This window comes from Mirounga angustirostris, unplaced genomic scaffold (assembly GCF_029215605.1).
Source record: "Mirounga angustirostris isolate CCGP_5_RB_7025 unplaced genomic scaffold, mMirAng1.0.hap1 SCAF_148, whole genome shotgun sequence".
Taxonomy (NCBI): domain Eukaryota; kingdom Metazoa; phylum Chordata; class Mammalia; order Carnivora; family Phocidae; genus Mirounga; species Mirounga angustirostris.
This window is the reverse complement of record NW_026991856.1, coordinates 14277-36927: the sequence shown is the minus strand read 5'-3', so window position 1 is coordinate 36927 and position 22651 is coordinate 14277. Positions and strand designations below refer to the sequence as shown.

At 42.9% G+C, this 22651-nt stretch overlaps 1 protein-coding gene across 1 annotated transcript; it reads left to right on the top strand.

Moving 5' to 3' along the window:
- The first annotated feature begins 8970 nt into the window (after window positions 1–8970).
- Window positions 8971–14024, top strand: LOC135363380 (rho GTPase-activating protein 20-like). Its single transcript, XM_064583935.1, has 4 exons — window positions 8971–9058; window positions 10297–10472; window positions 11861–12022; window positions 13543–14024. The coding sequence occupies exons 1-4, from the start codon at window positions 9028–9030 to the stop codon at window positions 13654–13656; spliced, it is 483 nt and encodes a 160-aa protein (XP_064440005.1). The 5' UTR covers window positions 8971–9027; the 3' UTR covers window positions 13657–14024.
- The last annotated feature ends 8627 nt before the right edge of the window (window positions 14025–22651 follow it).

The following is a 22651-nucleotide window of genomic DNA, read 5'->3' as shown; positions in this document are numbered from 1 at the left end:
AAGAGCAAATGTTGTTCTCTTGCGATACCTTTTTGGAGTGCTATACAACATTGAGCAACATTCCTCATCCAATCAGATGAAACCTTATAATTTATCCGTTTGTATAGCCCCAAGCGTTCTTTACCCACCTGATTCCGGCAGCTTGGAATTGGAAGACAACTTGATAAGAAAGGTAATGAGAGCTCTCATTTTTGTCCCCCAGGGGGTAGAATCCCTACTTTGACCCGGACATGTGCAGTAGTAACTCTGACAGAAGGAACTTTGTGAAGTGCACATTTTCATTAGGCCCCTGTGGAGTGGCAGAGTTCTTTATGCTACTCTGGCGGGGTCTGGGAAGGGCTGTCGTTAAACGGGAAACTCGGAGCAGTCGAGTCACTTCTTCCCCCTCCAGGAGACTAAACACTAGACTGACTAAACGAGAGAGAGAAGAGTCGTGTGATACGATAGGAAAGAACCTGGGTTTTGGAGCTTCACCAGTCAAGGTTCAACTCTCAGCCTAATCCCTGAGGGACTCGTAACCTTGGGCAAAGCCATGGTTTCCTCACTACACAATGGCGACAACAGCCAGCTCCTCCGGTCATCACTGGCACATCCTGGGTGGCTTGGGCAATATGAGCCCCCATGCCTCCAAACACATTGGCCTTCCTCTGCCAATTGTGGCTCATCTAGAAAAGTACTCGGCTACTATTTCACCTCTGCTACATCATATGGAAACTAACAAGAGATTCCAGAATATCCTAATAAGATGACAGGTCTTCCCCAAGCTCACCCAGAGAGAGCCAGCATGAGGCAAAGCAATGCGTGAGAAGGGACTGAAGTTAGACAGACAGATACGTTTTCTCTCCAGCTGTGTGGGTTTTCCCTCACAACCCCACCAAAATCCCTGCTTCCCAACTTTATGATACTTCTTCATTTAAGAAATGGTTTTCTTAAGTTGTCGTTCATACTTTATAAAGTTTCATAAGATGGTATACATCAGTTACAGCTCAGTAAAACTGGAAACAAAATTTAAAAGCAAAAAATAAGTAAACTTTAATAAGGTAGGCTACTTTGAAAATTATCCTTGTTTTATTTATATTTTGATATGTATTTATTTGAGAGAGGGAAAGAGAGAGCGTGAGCGGGGCAGGGGCAGAAGAAGAGGGAGAGGGAGAGGGAGAAGCCCAAGCCCATTCCCCGCTGAGCACGGAGCCCAAAGTTGGCTCCATGTGGGGCTGGATCTCACCACCATGAGATCGTGATCTGCGCCGAAATCAAGAGTCAGACGCCCAACAGAGGGGCCCCGAAATTTATCCTAGTCTTAAAGACGTAACCACTGATCCCAAAATGTTAGCTCTTAAAGTAGGCCACGCATTATAACTTTAGCCCACGGATGGGCAGTATTTTAAAATGTGTACCCAAAGTACACGGGAAAGTATCACTCTTTCTAAGTTATTACTGAGGGAACTCTGGTTTCTATGTGTTTCTGTTTTTTTGTGTTTTTTTTTAAAACTTTTATTTATTTACTTGACTGAGAGAGTCACAGCGAGAGAGGGAACACAAGCAGGGGGAGTGGGAGAGGGAGAAGCAGGCTTCCCGCTGAGCAGGGAGCCCGATGTAGGGCTGATCCCAGCACCCTGGGATTATGACCTGAGCCGAACGCAGACGCTTAACCGACTGAGCCACCCAGGCGCCCCTGGTTTCTACGTATTTTTATCAAGTCTGAATTTTACTGGGAAGTCCTTCCCATTTTTTCTTGGATCCAAGGTCTGTATACAAAATGTGATTTATAACTATGCCCTATGGAAAACAGCACCCCATTCTCGTCTTTTTGTGTTACAGATTTGTCTTGTACAATTTCTCATTGAAAATTGCCTCAGGATATTTGGAGAAGACATCACTTCCCTCTTGGGCGAGAACTCAATGAGTCGTGGTAACAGCGAGAAGGCTGCAGGTACCGGGAGTAATTTAATTGGCTTTAGTGAGAAGCAGACAGCAAGGTTGCCAGGGGTCATGGGAGATGCTTAGACAGAGCTGTTCTGGAGCCCAGAGCATCGCCAGGGCAAGGATTTCCATGGGCTCCTTCTTCCGAAGGCTGGCTCACAGGTCAAGGGAGGTTCCACACTGTTGTGAGACCAAAGAAAGGATAAGATGAGGTGTCTGACTTCAAGAAGTTTCTAGTGTAGATCATAAGGGCATTAGGACTCATCATGGTATGCTACAGTGTTTGGGAATTTTTTCTAACAAAATTCTAAGTGGGTGCTATATATCTATATATATATACAACATCATACATATATATGTAGTTATATAGATATATAATATATAATTAGATACTTATACTATATAAATATAACCATAGTATATATATTTATGTATATTAGATGTGCTCTGGTTGAAGCCAGAGCAAGGGGCCTTTCTTCCCCTCCCTCCTCTTTTGGCTCAGGGGCTCTTGAGGCACCACAGGATTCCAGTGCCCTTTGAAACAGGTTGAAAAGAACTGGCATCATTGAGAAAAAAGGACTTGACTTGATGTCAAAAAACCTCTCCAGAGTGTAAAGTCCTGTGCCCCCATTTACCAGCTATATTACCTTTGATCAGTTTTTCTAGCTCAGCATCAGTTTATTCATCTATAAATGTGGATAAAAATAATGTCTAAATCTTAGAATTGTGGTAAACACTAAATAAGATGATGGATGGAATCCAAAAAAAGCCATTAATAGGACTAGGAGAAGTGCCCCTGAGACTAGAGCTAGTACGATTTGAGCCTAGCTAATCACAGCTACCTGGCAGCAGTCCACCTTAGAAGGTACACTTTTGATTCAGAACCTGGAGACACGTATCATCAATCCCTCCATATTTCTGACATTTCTTGGTTTTATGATGCTTACCACATTGCTTTGAGGAAATCTTTAGGAAAATACAAGTCATCAGGAATTAAGATGTGTCTGGGACGCCTGGGTGGCTCAGTCATTAAGCGTCTGCCTTCAGCTCAGGTCATGATGCCGGGGTCCTGGGATCGAGCCCCGCATCGGGCTCCCTGCTCCGAGGGAAGCCTGCTTCTCCCTCTCCCCCTCCCCCTGCTTGTGTTCCCTCTCTCGCTGTCTCTCTCCCTCTTTCAAAATATAAATAAAATCTGTAAAAAAAAAAAAAAAAAAAAAAAGGAAAATGAAGGTTCCGCGTATTAAACAACAACTACTAGTACTAGTACGCTCTCTTCTTCCTTAGACTCCGGCCGTAAGACTGTGACAAGCCGTTCTCTCAGTGACAGGGCCTTTTGTCAGGGTTCCAGCACTTGTCAGCACAACCAGTGCACAGCCCCACCTTCCGCAGAGCCAGGACAGCTCTTTGGAGTTCCCCTCATGGATGTGTGTGATAAAGACAACTTGCCCTTCCCAATTCTGGTAGGTCATCTCCTTTTGGTCTTCTACAGCCCTCCTGAGGAGGGGAAACTCTGAGAGGCCACGTGTCCTCATCCAAATGTATCCCCAAATGGAGAAGTCATTAGACGGCCCCTGGCTTTGGCTGAGAAGCTCTGTTACTGTTATTTCAAGGAACAGAATCTGACTTAGGTCCAGCAGAGTCATGAGGCAAATACAACAGGAAAAGACATTCTTGTCCATTCCACTTGGGTTTTGTTTCCGCAAAGACCCACCGAGGCCTGTTCAGATCAGTCAAAATGACTCTGTGTATGTGAGTCTCTGAGAGTCCACCTCATCTTCACACTCTCCCTTCATTGCCTTCCTGCACTCACATGAGTCTCAAGTCTCCTTCAACGGAGTCTACTCAGTCTAACAACTGCAAACATCTGACACGAGCATAGACTCATCCTCTGGCAAATAGGAATCTGTTAATCCTAACAGAATATGTCAAATGAAAGCCACAGAGTTTGGCCTGTGTTATCTCAAACTGCTGTAGTGAATTGTCAGCGTGGACCTTCACTGAGTATTCGGTGTCTCTGCAAGCACTGTACGGGATGTAGGGAACGTTCTCCTAGCTATGAAGAAATGTATCATATTAGCTACTTTGTTACCTGCTAGCTACTACCCCAGGTCCTTGCATCGCAGCAAATTTAGGGGCTAGCTAGGATTATCATCCTCCACACTTCCTAACCGAATCAGAGAAGCCTCAGTACAGGATGTAAGTGACCCAGCTCACACAATAGATAAGTAACATAATAGACTTCAGATCCGTTGGATTCCCTGAGTCCAGCCCTTATAAAGATTCTACACAGCAGAGAGAGGACATGAAGATAGAGCAAAAGACAATTTAAGACTCATGAGAAGGGAGGGTAATCAGAGAAGGAGAAGAGAGTTTCTGAGCCTGACTTTAAAAGAGGGAAGGAAATAGAACAAGTAGGAAAGGAGTATACAGTCACTTAAAGAGAAATAAACAAATGGGAAATGAGTATTCCCTAAATAGACTTCCATACTTGGGGAAGAGCATCTACGTAGGGGAATAATGAGAAAAGAATGGTAAAGTAGGAAACAGACGGTGATTCCGCAAAGGCCTTGAAGCAGAGAAGTTTGATTTAAGAGTGGAAACTCAATGGAAAGGAAAATCTGATTAAAAGAAGTGTTTAAAATGTTTCAGTGTATGACTGTAAAATGGATATTTCGGTAGAAAGTATATAGAGAGACACTGAAAAAAAAAAACAAAAAACATTCTAAATTGACTTTGGTCCTTCCCGCTCTAAAACAGTGTACCATTACATTCCCCTCCTCTTTCAAAACGGAGGCAAGCTTATGCTCTGCGTTTGTGGATATGAGATGCCATATACTTTTCTTTTCTTCCTACAGGCTATGCTTTCCTTTATTAATCAAAAAGGGCCCCTCACAGAAGGCATATTCAGAAACTCAGCCAATATAAAATCCTGCCATGTCCTAAAGGAGAAACTAAATTCTGGGGTCAAAGTGAACCCGTACAGCGAATCTGTTCATGTGGTCGCATCCGTCTTAAAGGTAGGGAAGGTCCTAGCATTATCCACACACGAGTAACTGAAGCTATGATTGGTGTCCTTCATCATGACTGCTCAAGAACCATAACGGGCATAATAGATTAAGAACCTGACAAGCTGAAAAACGCTTGACAAAATCAAAATTTAAGGAAGCTACTTTTGGAGTTAAAAGCCCCATGTGTTAGAAATACTTTCTGTTTTGACTACACACCGCCCTCCCCACCTTCACTCCTGAAGACTCCATGCAAAATACTAATACTGAAATGACTACTAGTCATGATAATAAATTTCAAAATACGCACCGATACATACACACAGTTTACCCATGAAAACATCCTCACCACCCTCCTAATGAAGGCAAACTTTCCAAAAGAAATAGAACAGGGAAAGAATTTAATCCATCCATCTTGGCACTTATGTACAGGTCTGAACAACCCTATGTTAACGTAGTAATGACTACGGTCGTAGAATCTCAGTCTCATTTGCTCTTCCCTTGTCCCCCGTTAATGTTTGAAGATGTGATCAATAGCAAGGTCCAGAAATGACTTAGGTAACCACTCCTACACTGGGGCCATAGTGATATCCAGTAGTAATATACATACAGGCATCAGGAGACAGGAGAAGAATGATGATACACTAGGTAGCAAGATGAGTGTTGCCCTCTGTAAGGTGCACACATGGAATCGATTTTCTAGCAAGAGTTAGGAGGTTCTTTCCTGATTCCGTGTTATAAGCACCGACTAGGAAGAGGGTGAGCACTTGTGGGGAGAGTGCTTAGACATTTCTAAAGTTTTCTCTTCCTGAAGTTGACGGATCTTGGTGGAGAATCAGACTCTGCAACCTTGGCCTTGATAATATCATGGCAACCTAACTGGACAATTGTCCTAAACTAGAAATGAATCTATCCTCAGGACCACAGTGAGTCTGCCATTAGACTCTCGACTTTTAGACAGTTAAGAAAAGGAAGAATGAAGCAATTGTGAGAGTAGCTTTCTTCCAGGGAGCACGCATACCCCGAGTGAGAAGACCTAGTTCTTTCCTAATATGTGTGCAAGAGCCCACCTGTTTGTGTTTTGATTGTTTCAGGCCTTTTCTTGCTAGAGTTAAGAGCTAGCACCTTGTCTAAAACAAGCAACATGGGTATGTGTATTTCTGTCCAGGAAGCTAATAGGATTTAGGATGGTCTATAGCCAGACCCTGTCAGTTTGTGGTACTTTGCAAAAAAAAAGCACACGCACAAAATAAATTCGAGATGATAGAAGGGAGCTTTATCTTCATTTCCACTACAGGCTAAGCTCTGCTTTTTGTCTCTAAGTTTTAGCGGGAGAAAATCCAAGCACCTGCTCCTGCGTGTGCAAGTCAATGGAGAGTCAGAGCCGAGCTCCGTGTGGGTCCCAGTTTGGGTATCTGTGAAGGAAGTGGGGGCTGAACTGAATTTTTTAACTACATATTTTCTCTGGAATATTTCCAATACATAGTTTCTATAGTATATACAGATATATATATATTTTTTTTATCTCCCTAAGGACTTTCTAAGAAATATCCAAGGAAGTATATTTTTATCTGACCTCTATGACAAATGGCTCGGTGTTATTGATCAAGGCAACAAAGAGGAAAAGATAACTGCAGCCCAGAGGTAATGGTGCCATAATTACTCTACTCTGGTCACATCTCCAAAATACACCCAACATACTATTAGGAAAACATTGGCTTACGTTTTGCAGCTTTGCCCACTATAATCATGACCAACGCCAAAGAGTTTCAATTCTTCACACCCATGGGGCCCAACTTCAGAATAGAGGCACGCTTTAGGGCTATTATTGTTCTTCTCCTGATCTTATTAATGTGGACTCCTTGGCCGTTTGACACCTTCTGGATCCATGAAACTTGTAGACGAAATTCCCTGGTTCAAGACACATGCAAGAGCATCAACTGCCAGGGGTATGACCTTAAAAGTCTGTCAAACATTTAACTAACCAGAGAAGTGTTTATCTGGCTCAGGAACTGAATTCAGTGCAACAATTTTGTCTACATTCATGCCTGGAACTCTGCTACAGCGGGTTGTGTGCTAGATATACAAGGATGTATCCTGTTCCCTGTCTCTGTTTTTCCAACCTCCTAAGTGGAATCACTTTCCTAATTTAAAACTGTGGTTTTCTGACCTTAGGCTTTTAGCCCAGCTGCCAAGAGCAAATGTTGTTCTCTTGCGATACCTTTTTGGAGTGCTATACAACATTGAGCAACATTCCTCATCCAATCAGATGACAGCTTATAATTTATCCGTTTGTATGGCCCCAAACATTCTTTACCCACCTGATTCCGGCACCTTGGAATTGGAAGACAACTTGATAAGAAAGGTAATGAGAGCTCTCATTTTTGTCCCCCAGGGTGTAGAATCCCTACTTTGAACCGGACATGTGCAGTAGTAACTCTGACGGATTGAACTTTGTGAAGTGCACATTTTCATTAGGCCCCTGTGGAGTGGCAGAGTTCTTTATCCTACTCTGGCGGGGTCTGGGAAGGGGTGTCTTTAAACGGGAAACTCCGAGCAGTCGAGTCACTTCTTCCCCCTCCAGGAGACTAAACACTAGACTGACTAAACGAGAGAGAGAAGAGTCATGTGATAACGATAGAAAAGAACCTGGGCTTTGGAGCTTCACCAGTCAAGGTTCAACTCTCAGCCTAATCCCTGAGGGACTCGTAACCTTGGGCAAAGCCATGGTTTCCTCACTACACAATGGCGACAAGAGCCAGCTCCTCCGGTCATCACTGGCACATCCTGGGTGGCTTGGGCAATATGAGCCCCCATGCCTCCAAACACATTGGCCTTCCTCTGCCAATTGTGGCTCATCTAGAAAAGTACTCGGCTACTATTTCACCTCTGCTACGTCATATAGAAACTAGCAAGACATTCCAGAATATCCTAATAAGATGACAGGTCTTCCCCAAGCTCACCCAGAGAGAGCCAGCATGAGGCAAAGCAATGCGTGAGAAGGGACTGAAGTTAGACAGACAGATACGTTTTCTCTCCAGCTGTGTGGGTTTTCCCTCACAACCCCACCAAAATCCCTGCTTCCCAACTTTATGATACTTCTTCATTTAAGAAATGGTTTTCTTAAGTTGTCGTTCATACTTTATAAAGTTTCATAAGATGGTATACATCAGTTACAGCTCAGTAAAACTGGAAACAAAATTTAAAAGCAAAAAATAAGTAAACTTTAATAAGGTAGGCTACTTTGAAAATTATCCTTGTTTTATTTATATTTTGATATGTATTTATTTGAGAGAGGGAAAGAGAGAGCGTGAGCGGGGCAGGGGCAGAAGAAGAGGGAGAGGGAGAGGGAGAAGCCCAAGCCCATTCCCCGCTGAGCACGGAGCCCAAAGTTGGCTCCATGTGGGGCTGGATCTCACCACCATGAGATCGTGATCTGCGCCGAAATCAAGAGTCAGACGCCCAACAGAGGGGCCACGAAATTTATCCTAGTCTTAAAGACGTAACCACTGATCCCAAAATGTTAGCTCTTAAAGTAGGCCACGCATTATAACTTTAGCCCACGGATGGGCAGTATTTTAAAATGTGTACCCAAAGTACACGGGAAAGTATCACTCTTTCTAAGTTATTACTGAGAGAACTCTGGTTTCTATGTGTTTCTGTTTTTTTGTTTTTTTTTTTTTTTTAACTTTTATTTATTTACTTGACTGAGAGAGTCACAGCGAGAGAGGGAACACAAGCAGGGGGAGTGGGAGAGGGAGAAGCAGGCTTCCCGCTGAGCAGGGAGCCCGATGTAGGGCTGATCCCAGCACCCTGGGATTATGACCTGAGCCGAACGCAGACGCTTAACCGACTGAGCCACCCAGGCGCCCCTGGTTTCTACATATTTTTATCAACTCTGAAGTTTTCTGAGAAGTCCTTCCCATTTTTTCTTAGATCCAAGGTCTGTATAGAAAATGTGATTTATAACTATGCCCTATGGAAAAGAGCACCCCATTCTTGTCTTTTTGTGTTACAGATTTGTCTTGTACAATTTCTCATTGAAAATTGCCTCAGGATATTTGGAGAAGACATCACTTCCCTCTTGGGCGAGAACTCAATGAGTCGTGGTAACAGCGAGAAGGCTGCAGGTACCGGGAGTAATTTAATTGGCTTTAGTGAGAAGCAGACAGCAAGGTTGCCAGGGGTCATGGGAGATGCTTAGACAGAGCTGTTCTGGAGCCCAGAGCATCGCCAGGGCAAGGATTTCCATGGGCTCCTTCTTCCGAAGGCTGGCTCACAGGTCAAGGGAGGTTCCACACTGTTGTGAGACCAAAGAAAGGATAAGATGAGGTGTCTGACTTCAAGAAGTTTCTAGTGTAGATCATAAGGGCATTAGGACTCATCATGGTATGCTACAGTGTTTGGGAATTTTTTCTAACAAAATTCTAAATGGGTATAACATCATACATATATATATAGTTATATATATATAATTAGATACTTATACTATATAAATATGTAATCAAGATATATATATATTTATGTATATAAGATGTGCTCTGGTTGAAGCCAGAGCAAGGGGCCTTTCTTCCACTCCCTCCTCTTTTGACTCAGGGGCTCTTGAGGCACCACAGGATTCCAGTGCCCTTTGAAGCGGGTTGAAAAGAACTGGCATCATTGAGAAAAAAGGACTTGACTTGATGTCAAAAAACCTCTCCAGAGTGTAAAGTCCTGTGCCCCATTTACCAGCTATATTATCTTTCGCCAGTTATTCCAGCTCTGCATCAGTTTATACATCTCTAAAATGTGGATAAAAATAATGTCTAAATATTAGAATTGTGGTAAACACTAAATAAGATGATGGATGGAATCCACAAAAAGCCATTAATAGGACTAGGAATAGTGCCCCTGAGACTAGAGCTAGTACGATTTGAGCCTAGCTAATCACAGCTACCTGGCAGCAGTCCACCGTAGAAGGTAGACTTTTGATTCAGAACCTGGAGACACGTATCATCAATCCCTCCATATTTCTGACATTTCTTGGTTTTATGATGCTTACCACATTGCTTTGAGGAAATCTTTAGGAAAATACAAGTCATCAGGAATTAAGATGAGTCTGGGGCGCCTGGGTGGCTCAGTCATTAAGCGTCTGCCTTCAGCTCAGGTCCTGATCCCGGGGTCCTGGGATCGAGCCCCGCAACGGGATCCCAGCTCCGAGGGAAGCCTGCTTCTCCCTCTGCCCCTCCCCCTGCTTGTGTTCCCTCTCTCGCTGTCTCTCTCCCTCTGTCAAAATGTAAATAAAATCTGTAAAAAAAAAAAAAAAAGGAAAATGAAGGCTCAGCGTATTAAACAACAACTACTACTAGTACTCTCTCTTCTTCCTTAGACTCCGGCCCTAAGACTGTGACAAGCCGTTCTTTCAGAGCCAGGGCCTTTTGTCGGGGTTGCAGCACTTGCAGGCACACCCAGTGCACAGCCCCACCTTCCGCAAAGCCAGTACAGCTCTTTGGAGTTTCGCTCATGGATATGTGTTATAAAGACAACCTTCCCTTCCCAATTCTGGTAGGTCATCTCCTTTGGTCTTCTATAGCCCTCCTGAGGAGGGAACACTCTGAGAGGCCACGTGTCCTCATCCAAATCTATCCTCAAATGGAGTAGTCATTAGACAGCCCCTGGTTTTGGCTGAGAAGCTCTGTTACTGTTATTTCAAGGAACAGAATCTGACTTAGTTCCAGCAGAGTCATGAGGCAAATACAACAGGAAAAGACATTCTTGTCCATTCCACCTGGGTCTTGTTTTCACAAAGACCCACCGAGGCTTATTCAGATCAGTCAAAATGGACTCTGTGTATGTGAGTCTCTGAGAGTCCACCTCATCTTCACACTCTCCCTTCATTGCCTTCCTGCACTCACATGAGTCTCAAGTCTCCTTCAGCGGAGTCTACTCAGTCTAACAACTGCAAACATCTGACACAAGCATAGACTCATCCTCTGGCAAATAGGAATCTGTTAATCCTAACAGAGTATGTCAAATGAAAGCCACAGAGTTTGGCCTGTGTTATCTCAAACTGCTGTAGTGAATTGTCATTGTGGACCTTCACTGAGTATTCGGTGTCTCTGCAAGCACTGTGCGGGATGTAGGGAACGTTCTGCTAGCTATGAAGAAATGTATCATTTTAGCTAGCATGTTACCTGCTAGCTACTACCCCAGGTCCTTGCATCACAGGAAATTTAGGGGCTAGCTAGGATTATCATCCTCCGCACTGCCTAAAGGAATCAGAAAAGCCTCAGTACAGGATGCATGTGCCCCAGCTCACACAATAGATAAGTAGCATAATAGACTTCAGATCCATTGGATTCCCTGAGTCCAGCCCTTATTAAGTTTCTACACAGCAGGGAAAGGACATGAAGTTACAGCAAAAGACAATGAAAGACTCATGAGAAGGGAGGGTAATCAGAGAAGGAGAAGAGAGTTTCTGAGCCTGACTTTAAAAGAGGGAAGGAAATAGAACAAGTAGGAAAGGAGTATACAGTCACTTAAAGAGAAATAAACAAATGGGAAATGAGTATTCCCTAAATAGACTTCCATACTTGGGGAAGAGCATCTATGTAGGGAATAATGAGAAAGAAATGCTAAATTAGGAAACAGACCGTGATTCCCCAAAGGCCTTGAAGCGGAGAAGTTTGATTTAAAAGTGGAAACTCAGTGGACAGGAAAATCTGATTAAAAGAAGTTTTTAAACTGTTTCACTGTATGATTGTAAAATGGATATTTGGGTGAAAACTATATAGAAAGACACTGAAAAAAAGAAACCAATCTAAATTGACTTTACTCCTTCCCACTCTAAAACAGTGTACCATTATATTCCCGTGCTCTTTCAAAATGCAGGCAAGCTTGTGCTCTGCGTTTGTGGATATGAGATGCCATATACTTTTCTTTTCTTCCTACAGGATATGCTTTCCTTTATTAATCAAAAAGGGCCCCTCACAGAAGGCATATTCAGCAAATCAGCCAATATAAAATCCTGCATGGTCCTAAAGGAGAAACTAAATTCTGGGGTCAAAGTGAACCCGTACAGCGAATCTGTTTATGTGGTCGCATCCGTCTTAAAGGTAGGGAAGGTTCTACCATTATCCACACACGAGTAACTGAAGCTATGAGGCACACTTTAGTCCTTCAACAAGACTCCTCAAGAACCATAAAGGGCATAATAGATTAAGAACCTGACAAGCTAATAAACCCTTGAGAAAATCAAAATTTAACGAAGCTACTTTAGGAGTTAAAAGCCTCATGTATTAGAAATACTTTGTTTTCACTACACACCGCCCTCCCCACTTTCACTCCTAAAGACTCCATGCAAAATACTAATACTGAAATGACTACTAGTCATGATAATAAATTTCAAAATACGCACCGATACATACACACAGTTTACCCATGCAAACATCCTCACCACCCTCCTAATGAAGGCAAACTTTCCAAAAGAAATAGAACAGGGAAAGAATTTAATCCATCCACCTTGGCACTTATGTACAGCTCTGAACAACCCTATGTTAACGTAGTAATGACTACAGTCGTAGAATCTCAATCACATTTGGTCTTCCCTTGTCCCCCGTTAATGTTCGAAGATGTGATCAATAGCAAAGTCCAGAAATGACTTAGGTAACCACTCCTACACTGCGGTCATAGTGATATCCAGTAGTAATATACATATAGGCATCAGGAGACAGGAGAGGAATGATAATACACTAGGTAGCAAGATGAGTGTTGCCCTCTGTAAGGTGTACACATGGAATCCATTTTCTAGCAAGAGTTAGGAGGTTCTTTCCTGATTCCGTGTTATAAGCACCGACTAGGAAGAGGGTGAGCACTTGTGGGGAGAGTGCTTAGACATTTCTAAACTTTTCTCTTCTTGAAGTTGACGGATCTTGGTGGAGAATGAGACTCTGCAACCTTGGCCTTGAAAATATCATGGCAAACTAACTGGACAATTGTCCTAAACTAGAAATGAATCTATCCTCAGGACCACAGTGAGTCTGCCATTAGACTCTCGACTTTTAGACAGTTAAGAAAAGGAAGAATGAAGCAATTGTGAGAGTAGCTTTCTTCCAGGGAGCACGCATACCCCGAGTGAGAAGACCTAGTTCTTTCCTAATATGTGTGCAAGAGCCCACCTGTTTGTGTTTTGATTGTTTCAGGCCTTTTCTTGCTAGAATTAAGAGCTAGCACTGTGCCTAAAACAAGCAACATGGGTATGTGTATTTCTGTCCAAAAAGCTAATAGGATTTAGGATGGTCTATAGCCAGACCCTGTCAGTTTGTGGTACTTTGCAAAAAAAGCACACATACAAAATAAGTTCCAGATGATACAAGGGAGCTTTATCTTCATTTCCACCACAGGCTAAGCTCTGCTTTTATGCCTCTAAGTTTTAGCGGGAGAAAATCCAAGCACCTGCTCCTGCGTGTGCAAGTCAATGGAGAGTCAGAGCCGAGCTCCGTGTGGGTCCCAGTTTGGGTATCTGTGAAGGAGGTGGGGGCTGAACTGAATTTTTTAACTACATATTTTCTCTAGAATATTTCCAATACATATTTTCTATAATATATACACATGTTTTTTTTTTTATCTCCCTAAGGACTTTCTGAGAAATATCCAAGGAAGTATATTTTTATCTGATCTCTATGACAAATGGCTCGGTGTTATTGATCAAGGCAACAAAGAGGAGATGATAACGGCAGCCCGGAGGTAACGATGCATAATTACTCTACTCTGGTCACATCTCCAAATAACACCCAACATACTATGAGGAAAACATTGGCTTACATTTTGCAGCTTTGCCCACTATAATCATGACCAACGCCAAAGAGTTTCAATTCTTCACGCCCAAGGGGGCCAGCTCAGAATAGAGGCACACTTTAGGGCTATTATTGTTCTTCTCCTGATCTTATTAATCTGGACTCCTTGGCCGTTTTACACCTTCTGGATCCATGAAACTGGTAGACAAAATTCCCTGGTCCAAGACAGATCAAGAGCAACAACTGCCAGGGCTATGACCTTAAAAGTCTGTCAGACATTTAACCAACCAGGCAAGTGTGTATCTGGCTCAGGAACTGAATTCAGTGCAACAATTTTGTGTACATCCATGCCTGGAACGCTGCTAGAGCGGGTTGTGTGCTAGATATACAAGGATGTATCCTGTTCCCTGTCTCTGTTTTTCCAACCTCCTAAGTGGAATCACTTGCCTAATTTAAAAGTGTGTTTTTCTGACCTTAGGCTTTTAGCCCAGCTGCCAAGAGCAAATGTTGTTCTCTTGCGATACCTTTTTGGAGTGCTATACAACATTGAGCAACATTCGTCATCCAATCAGATGAAAGCTTATAATTTATCCGTTTGTATAGCCCCATGCGTTCTTTACCCACCTGATTCCGAAAGCTTGGAATTGGAAGACAACTTGATAAAAAAGGTAATGAGAGGTCTCATTCTTGTCCCCCAGGGGGTAGAATCCCTACTTTGAACCGGACATGTGCAGTAGTAACTCTGACGGATGGAACTTTGTGAAGTGCACATTTTCATTAGGCCCCTGTGGAATGGCAGAGTTCTTTATGCTACTCTGGCAGGGTCTGGAAAGGGGTGTCGTTAAACGGGAAACTCAGAGTGGTCGAGTCACTTCTTCCCGCTCCAGGAGACTAAACCTAGACTGACTAAAAAAGAGATAGAAGAGTCGTGTGATACGATAGAAAAGAACCTGGGCTTTGGAGCTTCACCAGTCAAGGTTCAACTCTCAGCCTAATCCCTGAGGGACTCGTAACCTTGGGCAAAGCCATGGTTTCCTCACTGCACAATGGCGACAACAGCCAGCTCCTCTGGTCATCACTGGCACATCCTGGGTGGCTTGGGCAATATGAGCCCCCATGCCTCCAAACACATTGGCCTTCCTCTGCCAATTGTGGCTCATCTAGAAAAGTACTCGGATACTATTTCACCTCTGCTACATCATACGGAAACTAGCAAGAGATTCCAGAATATCCTAATAAGATGACAGGTTTTCCCCAAGCTCACCAAGAGAGACAGTATGAGGCAAAGCAATGCGTGAGAATGGACTGACGTTAGACAGACAGATACATTTTCTCTCCAGCTGTGTGGGTTTTCCCTCACAACCGCACCGAAATCCCTGCTTCCCAACTTTAAGATACTTCTTCATTTAAGAAATGGTTTTAAGTTTTTGTTCATACTTCATTAAGTTTCATAAGATGTTATACATCAGTTACAGCTCAATAAAACTGGAAACAAAATTTAAAAACAAAAAATAAGTAAACTTTAATAAGGTAGGCTACTTTGAAAATTATCCCAGTTTTATTTATTTTTTGATATGTATTTATTTAAGAGATGGAAAGAGAGAGCATGAGTGGGGCAGGGGCAGAGGAAGAGGGAGAGGGAGAAGCCCAAGCCGATTCCCCGCTGAACACGGAGCCCAAAGTTAGCTCCATGTGCGGCTGGATCTCACCACCATGACATCGTGATCTGCGCCGAAATCAAGAGTCAGACGCCCAACTGAGGGGCCCAGAAATTTATCCTAGGCTTAAAGATGTAACCACTGATCCCAAAATGTTAGCTCTTAAACTAGGCCACGCATTATAACTTTAGCCCACTGATGAGCAGTATTTTAAAATGTGTATCCAAAGTACACGGGAAAGTATCACTCTTTCTAAGTTATTTCAGAGAGAACTCTGGTTTCTATGTGTTTTGGGGTTTTTTTGTTTTTTCTTTAAACTTTTATTTATTTACTTGACTGAGAGAGACACAGCGAGAAACGGAACACAAGCAGGGGGAGTGGGAGACGGAGAAGCAGGCTTCACGCTGAGCAGGGAGCCTGATGTACGGCTGATCCCAGCACCCTGGTATCATGACCTGAGCCGAACGCAGACGCTTAACCGACTGAGCCACCCAGGCGCCCCTGGTTTCTACATATTTTTATCAACTCTGAATTTTTCTGAGAAGTCCTTCCCATTTTTTCTTAGATCCAAGGTCTGTATAGAAAATGCGATTTATAACTATGCCCTATGGAAAAGAGCACCCCATTCTTGTCTTTTTGTGTTACAGATTTGTCTTGTACAATTTCTCATTGAAAATTGCCTCAGGATATTTGGAGAAGACATCACTTCCCTCTTGGGCGAGAACTCAATGAGTCGTGGTAACAGCGAGAAGGCTGCAGGTACCGGGAGTAATTTAATTGGCTTTAGTGAGAAGCAGACAGCAAGGTTGCCAGGGGTCATGGGAGATGCTTAGACACAGCTGTTCTGGAGCCCAGAGCATCGCCAGGGCAAGGATTTCCATGGGCTCCTTCTTCCGAAGGCTGGCTCACAGTTCAAGGGAGGTTCCACACTGTTGTGAGACCAAAGAAAGGATAAGATGAGGTGTCTGACTTCAAGAAGTTTCTAGTGTAGATCATAAGGGCATTAGGACTCATCATGGTATGCTACAGTGTTTGGGAATTTTTTCTAACAAAATTTTAAATGGGTGCTATATATCTATATATATATATACAACACCATACATATATATGTAGTTATATATATATATATAATATATAATTAGATACTTATACTATATAAATATAACAATAATATATATATTTATGTATATTAGATGTGCTCTGGTTGAAGCCAGAGCAAGGGGCCTTTCTTCCCCTCCCTCCTCTTTTGGCTCAGGGGCTCTTGAGGCACCACAGGATTCCAGTGCCCTTTGAAACAGGTTGAAAAGAACTGGCATCATTGAGAAAAAAGGACTTGACTTGATGTCAAAAAACCTCTCCAGAGTGTAAATTCCTGTGCCCCCATTTACCAGCTATATTACCTTTGATCAGTTTTTTGGCTCAGCATCAGTTTATTGATCTCTAAAATGTAGATAAAATAATGTCTAAATCTTAGAATTGTGGTAAAGACTAAATAAGATGATGGATGGAATCCAAAAAAAGCCATTAATAGGACTAGGAGAAGTGCCCCTGAGACTAGAGCTAGTACGATTTGAGCCTAGCTAATCACAGCTACCTGGCAGCAGTCCACCTTAGAAGGTAGACTTTCGATTCAGAACCTGGAGACACGTATCATCAGTCCCTCCATATTTCTGACATTTCTTGGTTTTATGATGCTTACCACATTGCTTTGAGGAAATCTTTACGAAAATACAAGTCATCAGGAATTAAGATGAGTCTGGGGCGCCTGGGTGGCTTCCCTCCCTGCTCCGAGGGAAGCCTGCTTCTCCCTCTGCCCCTCCCCCTGTTTGTGTTCCCTCTCTCGCTGTCTCTCTCCCTCTGTCAAAATATAAATAAAATGTGTAAAAAAAAAAAAAAAAGGAAAAAGAAGGTTCAGCGTATTAAAACAACTACTACTACTAGTACTCTCTCTTCTTCTTTAGACTCCGGTCGGAAGACTGTGAAAAACCATTTTTTCAGAGACAGGGCCTTTTGGTGGGGCTCCGGCACTTCCCAGCACACCCAGTGCACAGCCCCACCTTCCGCAAAGCCAGGACAGCTCTTTGGAGTTTCCCTCATGGATGTGTGTGATAAAGACAACTTGCCCTTCCCAATTCTGGTAGGTCATCTCCTTTTGGTCTTCTACAGCCCTCCTGAGGAGGGGGAACTCTGAGAGGCCACGTGTCCTCATCCAAATCTATCCCCAAATGGAGAAGTCATTAGACAGCCCTTGGCTTTGGCTGAGAAGCTCTGTTACCGTTATTTCAAGGAACAGAATCTGACTTAGGTCCAGCAGAGTCGTGAGGCTAATACAACAGGAAAAGTCTTTCTTATCCATTCCACATGGGTCTTGTTTCCACAAAGACCCAACGAAGCCTGTTCAGATCAGTCAAAAAGGACTCTGTGTATGTGAGTCTCTGAGAGTCCACCTCATCTTCACACTCTCCCTTCATTGCCTTCCTGCACTCACATGAGTCTCAAGTCTCCTTCAGTGGAGTCTACTCAGTCTAACAACTGCAAACATCTGACATGAGCATGGACTCATCCTCTGGCAAATAGGAATCTGTTAATCCTAACAGAATATGTCAAATGAAAGCCACAGAGTTTGGCCTGTGTTATCTCAAACTGCTGTAGTGAATTGTCAGTGTGGACCTTCACTGAGTATTCGGTGTCTCTGCAAGCACTGTACGGGATGTAGGGAACGTTCTGCTAGCTAAGAAGAAATGTATCATATTAGCTACTTTGTTACCTGCTAGCTACTACCCCAGGTCCATGCATCACAGCAAATTTAGGAGCTAGCTAGGATTATCATCCTCCACACTTCCTAACCGATTCAGAAAAGCCTCAGTACAGGATGTATGTGCCCCAGCTCACACAATAGATAAGTAGCATAATAGACTTCAGATCCATTTTATTCCCTGAGTCCAGCCCTTATTAAGATTCTACACAGCAGAGAGAGGACATGAAGATAGAGCAAAAGAGAATTTAAGACTCATGAGAAGGGAGGGTAATCAGAGAAAGAGAAGAGAGTTTCTGGGCCTGACTTTAAAAGAGGGAAGGAAATAGAACAAGTAGGAAAGGAGTATAGAGTCACTTAAAGAAAAATAAACAAATGGGAAATGAGTATTCGCTAAATAGACTTCCATATTTGGGGAAGAGCATCTACATAAGGGAATAATGAGAAAAGAATGGTAAAGTAGGAAACAGACGGTGATTCCGCAAAGGCCTTGAAGCATAGAAGTTTGATTTAAGAGTGGAAACTCAATGGAAAGGAAAATCTGATTAAAAGAACTGTTTAAATTGTTTCAGTGTATGACTGTAAAATGGATATTTCGGTAGAAAGTATATAGAGAGACACTGAAAAAAAAATAATCTAAATTGACTTTGGTCCTTCCCGCTCTAAAACAGTGTACCAGTACATTCCCCTCCTCTTTCAAAACGGAGGCAAGCTTGTGCTCTGCGTTTGTGGATATGAAATGCCATATACTTTTCTTTTCTTCCTACAGGGTATGCTTTCCTTTATTAATGAAAAAGGGCCCCTCACAGAAGGCATATTCAGAAACTCAGCCAATATAAAATCCTGCCATGTCCTAAAGGAAAAACTGAATTCTGGGGTCAAAGTGAACCCATACAGCGAATCTGTTCATGTGGTCGCATCCGTCTTAAAGGTAGGGAAGGTTCTAGCAGTGTCTACACACGAGTAACTGAAGCTATGACTGGAGTCCTTCATCAAGCCTGCTCAAGAACAATAATGGGCATAATAGATTAAGAACCTGACAAGCTGAAAAACGCTTAACAAAATTAAAATTTAAGGAAGCGACTTTAGGAGTTAAAAGCCCCATGTGTTAGAAATACTTTCTGTTTTCACTACACACCGCCCTCCCCACCTTCACTCCTAAAGACTCCATGCAAAATACTAATACTGAAATGACTATTAGTCATGATAATAAATTTCAAAATACACACCGATACATACACAGTTTACCCATGAAAACATCCTCACCACCCTCCTAATGAAGGCAAACTTTCCAAAAGAAATACAACAGGGAAAGAATTTAATCCATCCACCTTGGCACTTATGAACAGCTCTGAACAACCCTATGTTAACATAGTAATTACTACAGTCATAGAATGTCAGTCGCATATGGTCTTCCCTTGTCCCCCGTTAATGTTCGAAGATGTGATCAATAGCAAGGTCCAGAAATGACTTAGGTAACCACTCCTACACTGGGGCCATAGTGATATCCAGTAGTAATATACATACAGGCATCAGGAGACAGGAGAAGAATGATGCTACACTAGGTAGCAAGATGAGTGTTGCCCTCTGTAAGGTGCACACATGGAATCGATTTTCTAGCAAGAGTTAGGAGGTTCTTTCCTGATTCCGTGTTATAAGCACTGACTAGGGAGAGGGTGAGCACTTGTGGGGAGAGTGCTTAGACATTTCTAAAGTTTTCTCTTCCTGAAGTTGACGGATCTTGGTGGAGAATCAGACTCTGCAACCTTGGCCTTGATAATATCATGGCAAACTAACTGGACAATTGTCCTAAACTAGAAATGAATCTATCCTCAGGACCACAGTGAGTCTGCCATTAGACTCTCGACTTTTAGACAGTTAAGAAAAGGAAGAATGAAGCAATTGTGCGAGTAGCTTTCTTCCAGGGAGCACACATACCCCGAGTGAGAAGACCTAGTTCTTTCCTAATATGTGTGCAAGAGCCCACCTGTTTGTGTTTTGATTGTTTCAGGCCTTTTCTTGCTAGAGTTAAGAGCTAGCACCTTGTCTAAAACAAGCAACATGGGTATGTGTATTTCTGTCCAGGAAGCTAATAGGATTTAGGATGGTCTATAGCCAGACCCTGTCAGTTTGTGGTACTTTGCAAAAAAAAAAGCACTCACACAAAATAAGTTCCAGATGATAGAAGGGAGCTTTATCTTCATTTCCACCACAGGCTAAGCTCTGCTTTTATGCCTCTAAGTTTTAGCGGGAGAAAATCCAAGCACCTGCTCCTGCATGTGCAAGTCAATGGAGAGTCAGAGCCGAACTCTGCGTGGGTCCCAGTTTGGGTATCTGTGAAGGAAGTGGGGGCTGAACTGAATTTTTTAACTACATATTTTCTCTGGAATATTTCCAATACATACTTTCTATAGTTTATATTTATGTATATATATATATTTTTTTTTTATCTCCCTAAGGATTTTCTTAGAAATATCCACGGAAGTATATTTTTATCTGAACTCTATGACAAATGGCTCGGTGTTATTGATCAAGGCAACAAAGAGGAGAAGATAACTGCAGCCCAGAGGTAATGATGCCATAATTACTCTACTCTGGTCACATCTCCAAAATACACCCAACATACTATTAGGAAAACATTGGCTTACGTTTTGCAGCTTTGCCCACTATAATCATGACCAACGCCAAAGAATTTCAATTCTTCACACCCATGGGGCCCAACTTCAGAATAGAGGCACGCTTTAGGGCTATGATTGTTCTTCTCCTGATCTTATTAATCTGGACTCCTTGGCCATTTGACACCTTCTGGATCCTTGAAACTGGTAGACAAAATTCCCTGGTTCAAGACACATGCAAGAGCATCAACTGCCAGGGCTATGACCTTAAAAGTCTGTCAAACATTTAACTAACCAGAGAAGTGTTTATCTGGCTCAGGGACTGAATTCAGTGAAACAATTTTGTCTACATTCATGCCTGGAACTCTGCTAGAGCGGGTTGTGTGCTAGATATACAAGGATGTATCCTGTTCCCTGTCTCTGTTTTTCCAACCTCCTAAGTGGAATCACTTGCCTAATTTAAAAGTGTGTTTTTCTGACCTTAGGCTTTTAGCCCAGCTGCCAAGAGCAAATGTTGTTCTCTTGCGATACCTTTTTGGAGTGCTATACAACATTGAGCAACATTCCTCATCCAATCAGATGACAGCTTATAATTTATCCGTTTCTATAGCCCCAAGCGTTCTTTACCCACCTGATTCCGGCACCTTGGAATTGGAAGACAACTTGATAAAAAAGGTAATGAAAGCTCTCATTTTTGTCCCCCAGGGGGTAGAATCCCTACTTTGAACCGGACATGTGCAGTAGTAACTCTGACGCATGGAACTTTGTGAAGTGCAGATTTTCATTAGGCCCCTGTGGAGTGGCAGAGTTCTTTATCCTACTCTGGCGGGGTCTGGGAAGGGGTGTCGTTAAACGGGAAACTCGGAGCAGTCGAGTCACTTCTTCCCCCTCCAGGAGACTAAACACTAGACTGACTAAACGAGAGAGAGAAGAGTCATGTGATACGATAGGAAAGAACCTGGGTTTTGGAGCTTCACCAGTCAAGGTTCAACTCTCAGCCTAATCCCTGAGGACTCGTAACCTTGGGCAAAGCCATGGTTTCCTCACTACACAATGGCGACAAGAGCCAGCTCCTCCGGTCATCACTGGCACATCCTGGGTGGCTTGGGCAATATGAGCCCCCATGCCTCCAAACACATTGGCCTTCCTCTGCCAATTGTGGCTCATCTAGAAAAGTACTCGGCTACTATTTCACCTCTGCTCCGTCATATGGAAACTAGCAAGAGATTCCAGAATATCCTAATAAGATGACAGGTCTTCCCCAAGCTCACCCAGAGAGAGCCAGCATGAGGCAAAGCAATGCGTGAGAAGGGACTGAAGTTAGACAGACAGATACGTTTTCTCTCCTGCTGTGTGGGTTTTCCCTCACGACCCCACCAAAATCCCTGCTTCCCAACTTTATGATACTTCTTCATTTAAGAAATGGTTTTCTTAAGTTGTCGTTCATACTTTATAAAGTTTCATAAGATGGTATACATCAGTTACAGCTCAGTAAAACTGAAAACAAAATTTAAAAGCAAAAAATAAGTAAACTTTAATAAGGTAGGCTACTTTGAAAATTATCCTTGTTTAATTTATTTTTTGATATGTATTTATTTGAGAGAGGGAAAGAGAGAGCGTGAGCGGGGCAGGGGCAGAAGAAGAGGGAGAGGGAGAGGGAGAAGCCCAAGCCCATTCCCCGCTGAGCACGGAGCCCAAAGTTGGCTCCATGTGGGGCTGCTTCGCACCACCATGAGATCGTGATCTGCGCCACAATCAAGAGTCGACGCCCAACTGAGGGGCCCCGAAATTTATCCTAGGCTTAAAGACATAACCACTGATCCCAAAATGTTAGCTCTTAAACTAGGCCACGCATTATAACTTTAGACCACGGATGGGCAGTATTTTAAAATGTGTACCCAAAGTACACAGGAAAGTATCA